Below are 6,647 nucleotides of genomic sequence, written 5' to 3'. Positions count from 1 at the left end.
CCATTCATTATTAAAATTAAGTTCCCTGGTTTCTCTTTACCTTTTTTCACATGCCTGGTAGAACATTTAGAATCACAGACCTGGCTTGCATTTGTGGTTGGCAGTTGTGCCTTTACAGACAGTGCTGGTCCGGGGTCATGCCATGCTTTTTCCTTAGTCATGAGCAGGCTGGGAAAATTGGATACCACCTCATTCACACACGCGAGCGCGTGCCCGTGCAAGATTTCAGGACAGAGTAAGGAGTGAGTAGCACCTGGCACACGCCCTCACCTTCTCTCCTTTTTGCTGGTTCCAGACCCTGCCCCTGAGCTTTCATCAACTCTTGAACCCTTTGGAACTTACAGGCCTGACATCAGAGACAGTGGTGGGAAGTCCTCAAAGGTAGATCACTGATTCACCCGGGAGCAGGGTGGGGCAAGATGAGTCAGTGTTGAGCATGTAATCATCCTGGTTCAGTTCTGGAAACTTCTGAAGCTACAGCTTTTGGGGACCTGTGACACCCAGTAAAGGAAGCTAAGGATGTAGTCCTCAGAAATACACCAGGTCTTTTCCACCAGGTCTATCTGGGCAAAAGAGATGAAAACCTAAAGGTGTTTTATAATTGTGCTTTCAAAAACACAGATTGTTTTCTATTGGCAACGAAGGCTGGGTATCTTGAGATCCTTTGTGTCCTGAGGGCTTCACTCCCTGCCCTCACTGAGTGGGGACAGGGGAGTAATCATAGAACCCAACAGTTAAAACCCTACCAAGATGAATTGCTTGAAACATCTGTGAAGTTGCTCAGGGGCACATTTGAACTCCTACAATCTAACGTGTTTTGTTCCTTTGTCAATTTCCAGCTTCTCTAATGTGGGCTGGGTCCTGTCTTCCCCAGCGCTGCGTTGTGGCAGGTAAGGTGTGTGGGGTCCAAATAGATGTCATTTTGGAGAGAGTCCACACACATTCCTATGGACTCAGAACCTCTTGGGATCTACCTTTCGAGGCTGTTTTCCTGAGCCCCACACTCACTCAAGAGGCACAAAATCACTTTGTGATCCTACGATGTCGTGTGCCAACAAGGGCCCACGAATAATTTCCACCCTCCCCTCACCCACAGGAAGCTCATAGAAAGGCAGGATCCAGCCCACAAAGGAGAATTCCTCTTTGTTTTTCATGGATATTGCAAGTGCAAGGACCCCTTATTGGCCTCATCTGGCTTCCAGGAGCCAGGCTGTCAGCGGAAATAATACCCACCTTCGGAATGAAGACTGGCCATTCATGTCTGGCCATTCAAGACTGTCCGAACCATTCATGATACTGTACTGAGGCTCTCGCTGTGCCTGTCAGTTAAGGGACAGCTAGACCCTCCTTGTGCCCCCAGCTTCCCCAGCACAGCGGCTAATTCATTAACAGTCCCAGTTCGAGTTTGCTGTGCCAACTGTGACAAGCCCCTTCAGGCGATTTCCCAAGGGGAAACTGCAGAAAAGTCTGGTGCAGTGGCCACACCGAAGGATGAGCGGGGGCTCCCTGGATCTCGGGTCTGATGGAACCCGGGGTCCTTTGGATGATGACACTCCGGTGTGTCTGTCTGTCTCCCAGGCTCCTTCTGTATTTCCCACATGCGAGTAAGGGAGGATCTTGATCTCTCTGGGAACCTGACTTGGCTTGTTTCCGGGTATGTGATGGAGCTGGCTCAGAGCTGTGTGAGGGAAGGTGAAGCCTAGAGCAGACAAGCCAGGGCTGGTTAGCAACTTTCCACTGTGCCAGGAATCCCGAGAGAGATCTCCCAAGTCCTACCCTCTCTTGCCTTCTTTAAGTCCATAGGATTTTTTTCTTTTTACTCAGCTATAACTTACATAGAGTAGAATTTACCTTTTATAGGGTACAGCTCAGAATACATATAGCTGTGTCGCCATCTTCACACTCAAGATGTAGAAGAACTTCCATCATCCCCCCAACCCCTGCCCCAAACTCCCCCATATCCCTTTGTAGCAGATCCCAGCCCCTGGCAGCCACTGATCTGTTTTCGGCCCCAACACTTTTTGACCTTTCCCAGAATGTCTTATAAAATGGAATCACAGTCACCTCCTGAACCTGCCTCCTTTCACTACTATAAGTCATTTGCGGTTCATCTGCCTTGTTTTCTGTACCAGTAGCTCGGTCCTTTTTTATGGCTGAATAGTATCCCATCATGTGGCTAGACCACAGTTTGTGTATCCATTCACCCACTGAAGGACATTTAGGTTTTAATGGCTGTTGGTAACACATCACGCTTTGAGAAACATTCGCTCCTGGCCTTTTATGGGAGCACGGGTTTTTATTTCACGTGGATGTGCCACCAGGGGTGAGATCGTTGGCTCCTTTGGCTGTAGTGCTTTTGAAGGTCTTTTTAATGAAGAAAAGCAATGTTGAAAGTAGTGGCGATGCGTCCCTTAAAAATTCAGCCTTTATCATCATGTGAATCACATTTAGCACAAGCTGAGGGCTTACCCATTAACACTGAGTGTGCTGAACACGTTACCCTTCGGCATTTTAGTCACTGGGCGACCTCAGGCAAGTCCCATGACCTCTCAGAGCCTCAGTTTTTCCACAGCAAAATGCAGATACCACTAGGCCCACCCTACTGGATTATTGCAAGGATTAAAATGAGTTAATATGGGGCGCCTGGGTGGCTCAGTCGGTTAAGTGTCCGACTTTGGCTCAGGTCATGATCTCATGGTTTGTGGGTTTGAGCCCTGCGTCAGACTCTGTGCTGACAGCTCAGAGCCTGGAGCCTCCTTCTGATTCTGCGTCTCCCTCTCTCTGCCCCTCCCCTCCCCTCTCTCTCTCTCAAAAATAAATAAAACATTAAAAAATTTTAAATAAAATAATAAAATGAGTTAATATGTATGAAACCTTTGGAGCTGGTTAGGCACATAGTAAGGCCATGTCAGTAATAGCTGTTATAATGTTTATTTCCGGGTGCCTCTCAAGTTCATCCTTACAGCAACCCTGGGAGGTAAGATCTCACTCTTATCTCCATTTTATAGGAGACATGTCTGAGCAAGTGGTGCAAGATCACACAGGCAGTAAGTAAGTAAATAGTGGGTCCAGCATTTCAGCTGAGGCTGAATGACTCTGGGCTCACCTGTTTTGTTCTTCTCTCAGTCAGGGTTCTCCAAAAAAAAATAGAATCAGAACATATGTGCTTGTCAGTGTGTGTGTGTGTGTGTGTGTGTGTGTGTGTGTGTGTATTAAGAGATGTATTTTGGGGCGCCTGGGTGGCTCAGTCAGTTAAGCATCTGACATTGGCTCAGGTCAAGTTCCAGCCCCACATCGGGCTCTTTGCTGACAGCTCAGAGCCTGGAGCCTGCTTCGGATTCTGTGTCTCCCTCGCTCTCTGCCCTCCCCTCCTTGTGTGCTCTCTGTCTCTCTCAAAAACAAACATTTAAAGAAAATTTTCCAAAAATATATACATTTATATGAAATAGATGTGTTTCAAGGCATTGGTTTACATGATTGTGGGCACTAGCTAGGCAAGTCTGAAATCCATAGGGTGGACCAGCAGGCTATAAACTCTTGGCCAGGAACTGATGCTTCTTCCTCAGAGAAACCTAAATATTATTTGCTTGTAAAGACTTTGAACTGATTGGACAAGGCCCACCCACATTATCCAGGTCATCTCCTATACTTAAATCAACTGAGTCTACATGTTACACTAACCACATCTACACAATACCTTCAGAATAACACATTACTGTTTAATCGAACATCTGGCCTAGCCAAACGGATGCATAAAATTAAACATCCCATCTTCTCCGAGTTGAGAGCTCAAGATCTGCTGAGGTTTCTGCAGAGGCTACTTTTCCAATAACATTTTGAAGTGTCCAATGAGTGTCCAGGTCAAAAAAAAATCCCCAGGAGAGGTGTTGGGGCTATTTTGCATACATTGGGGTTAAACAAAAATTCCTGAACATGACCCAGGCCTACGCAAGGAAGAGGGAGTCTCCGGCCCCATGTTTGCCTCCAGATCCAAAGACACCCAAAGCCATGTCAAGACCTTTGGCGGTTGCCAAATTTGTCACTCTAAATTAAATCTATACTATAAAATACTAGCACGTAAGGGGAGGAAGTCCACAAGCACTGGGTTTTCCTTCATGATGATGACTCTCTGGCTATTTATTTATGTAACTTTTTAAAAAATTGGATTATTTCACCCCTCTGATGGTTCAGGACCCTGCTGTGCTGTGCTCATGGATGCCCACCCCAGATCCATCTGGTTGGCCAGTGTGTGTCCTAATCCAGTCCTTACTGACAACAGTTACCCTTGGTGGGGTCAGCGAGTGGCCAAGGATGGTCCGAACCTCACAGCCGGAAAGCAGGGGAAAGCCATGGCCTTCTTTCTCAGAAGTCTCAGCTGGCACAAGGGTGACCAACTCTAGAAGCTTTTTGCTGTGGTGCTGCCGGGGCGGGGGTCGATCAGCAGCCCATCATTCGACAAGACAGCCATCCCTTTGATGGGGCTTCCTCTGTCTGTCCTGGGCACCTGACAAATGTTGACTCATGTCAATTTTTTTTTTTATGTTTGTTTTTGCAAGAGAGAGAGTGAGCGAGTGAGCAAGCATGGGATGGGCAGAGAGAGGGGGAGACAGAGGATCCAAAGCAGGCTCCATGGCGCTGACAGCAGCAAGCCCAATGTGGGGCTCAAACTCACAAACTGTGAGATCACGACCTGAGCTGAAGTCGGATACTGAGCCGACTGAGTCACCCCCGTGCCCCGACTCATGTCAGTTTCAAAGCCCTGTGAGGCAGGTACAACTGCTGCCCTCACTGTACAGATGAGGACACTGAGGCCCCACCTGGCTCAGTAACCAGCCCAGGATCATGCAGCCAGGAAGTACTGGAACTCATGAAACCTGCCGTCTGGCTCCAGGGCCAGATTCACACCACCCTGACCCCCCAAGCAGTTCTTCCAGGAACCTTCCGCCTCAGCCACCACCACTGCCAACCCCTTCTTACCTATGGCCTTCTCCGGTGGTACCCCTTTCTGAGCCTCCTTTCCCCCTCAGCCCTGTCTTTGACCACAGGCACCCCAGACGCTCAGAGCCAAAGGGGATCATGTTGCCCACAGACGAGGAAATGGAGGCCCCTAGGGGTGTATGACACACCCATGTCCCCCGAAATCATAAATGTTGTGGGGGAGAAAAATGAAGCAGATGCATTAAAAACAGGCAGGAATACTTAGGAAGCGTCCGCTGTGACCGGGCACCAGATACTGTCCCAGGGCTGGAGACCAGGCACTGACAACTGCGGGCTGGGAGGGTGGTGGATTGAGCCAAAGAACGAAATAATTTCAGATTTCAGTGGGAGGGAGAGCGAAAGGCACGAGGAGCCTTTTTCCTGGAAGATTACTCCAGGGAAGTCCTGGAACCTCACCCTGCTTTATGAGGACCTGTATGGTGACAACAGGGACAGTCCTGGGGCTCCCAATCGCATTCTACCCACGGTCAAGAGAGCGGTGGGTATTTTTATTCCCACGTTACAGAAGTTGGGGTGATGGGGGGAAACCTGAGGCAAGGAAAGGTTAGTCAACTTCCTCAGAATCACCAGGAGAGGAACCCACCCCCGGGACCCTGTGACTTGTGGGCTTGCAGTTCTACGGTCACCTGGGGAAGGGCGGAGCAGCTCTGAGGGGAGTGGCCGCCTCCAGCCCCGCCCCTTTCCCGAGCGCAGTGTCGAAACCTATTGACCCAGGGTGCGGACCGGACCCGCCGCAGGCCGGGTCAGCAGAGGCGGTGAAAGAAGGTCCCGATTGGCTCCCCACAGAGAGTGAGCGAGGCGTCCGTCGCTCAGTGCGCGCGCCGCGGGGAGGCGTTGCCGAGGGTGTAGCGGGAAGGGGCGTGGCCGCGGGCCGGCGGCCGTTGGCAACGTGGCCCCGCCCCGGAAGTCGCGCGTCGCAGACTGGGAAGCGGCGATTGGTCGGAGCGGCGCGGGGGGCGGGGCGGAAGGTTCTGGAGGGGGCTGGCGGGCTCTGGAAGCTTCCGCCGGACGGGTATATAGAGTCCGGGACGGGGCGGCGGCGAAGCCGGGGTACGGCGACAGCTGAGCGGCGGGCCGCAGGCGGGGGCTATGGGCAAGGACTATTACCAGACGCTGGGCCTGGCCCGCGGCGCTTCGGACGAGGAAATCAAGCGGGCTTACCGCCGCCAGGCGCTGCGGTACCACCCAGACAAGAACAAGGAGCCCGGCGCCGAGGAGAAGTTCAAGGAGATCGCCGAGGCCTACGACGTGCTCAGCGACCCGCGCAAGCGCGAGATCTTCGACCGCTACGGGGAAGAAGGTGCGTGCACGCGCGCCTAGGGGCGCGCCCCCGCCGTTTGACGGGAGGGGAAGCCGAGGCCCGGTGGCCAGGCTGTGGCATCCCCGGGGGGTACGCCCCGGTCCCGGTGGGCTAGCAGCCCCCGCCCTCCGGCCACGCGGGCCTCCGTCCTCGGATTGGCGGCCGCCCGATGGGAGGAGGAGTCCTGGCCGCTGGGCTTGCCCAGAAGCTTCTAGCAAGTCTGGGGCTGCCCCTCCCTAGGCGCCTCCGCCCACGTCCCCGAGCGGGCCCTGGGGTGCGGGTGCAGAGGGAAAGGGGGACGGGCTTAGCCGGGCCGGTGGCGCTACGGCCCCGCGGGTCGGGGCTCCCC

The 6,647-nt window shown here is 52.5% G+C and overlaps 1 protein-coding gene and 1 long non-coding RNA gene across 2 annotated transcripts in view; one reads left to right on the top strand and one right to left on the bottom strand.

The window, feature by feature from the left end:
• Positions 1–3,698: 3,698 nt before the first annotated feature.
• On the bottom strand, positions 3,699–5,860 carry LOC115273951. Its single transcript, XR_003901018.1, has 2 exons — positions 5,625–5,860; positions 3,699–4,504 (listed from the first exon to the last, which is right to left on the bottom strand). It is a non-coding gene; the product is annotated as an uncharacterized LOC115273951 (long non-coding RNA).
• A 156-nt stretch (positions 5,861–6,016) lies between these two features.
• DNAJB1 (DnaJ heat shock protein family (Hsp40) member B1) overlaps positions 6,017–6,647 on the top strand; it is a 3,563-nt gene continuing 2,932 nt past the window's right edge. The window contains exon 1 of the mRNA XM_029917282.1: positions 6,017–6,298. Within this exon, the coding sequence (XP_029773142.1) occupies positions 6,088–6,298 (211 nt within the window). The 5' untranslated portion in view covers positions 6,017–6,087. The remainder of the gene's footprint in view (positions 6,299–6,647) is intronic.

The sequence above is a fragment of the Suricata suricatta genome, chromosome 12 (assembly GCF_006229205.1).
Source record: "Suricata suricatta isolate VVHF042 chromosome 12, meerkat_22Aug2017_6uvM2_HiC, whole genome shotgun sequence".
Taxonomy (NCBI): domain Eukaryota; kingdom Metazoa; phylum Chordata; class Mammalia; order Carnivora; family Herpestidae; genus Suricata; species Suricata suricatta.
Note: the sequence above shows the minus strand (reverse complement) of the source record. Positions and strands in the feature narration are given on the sequence as shown.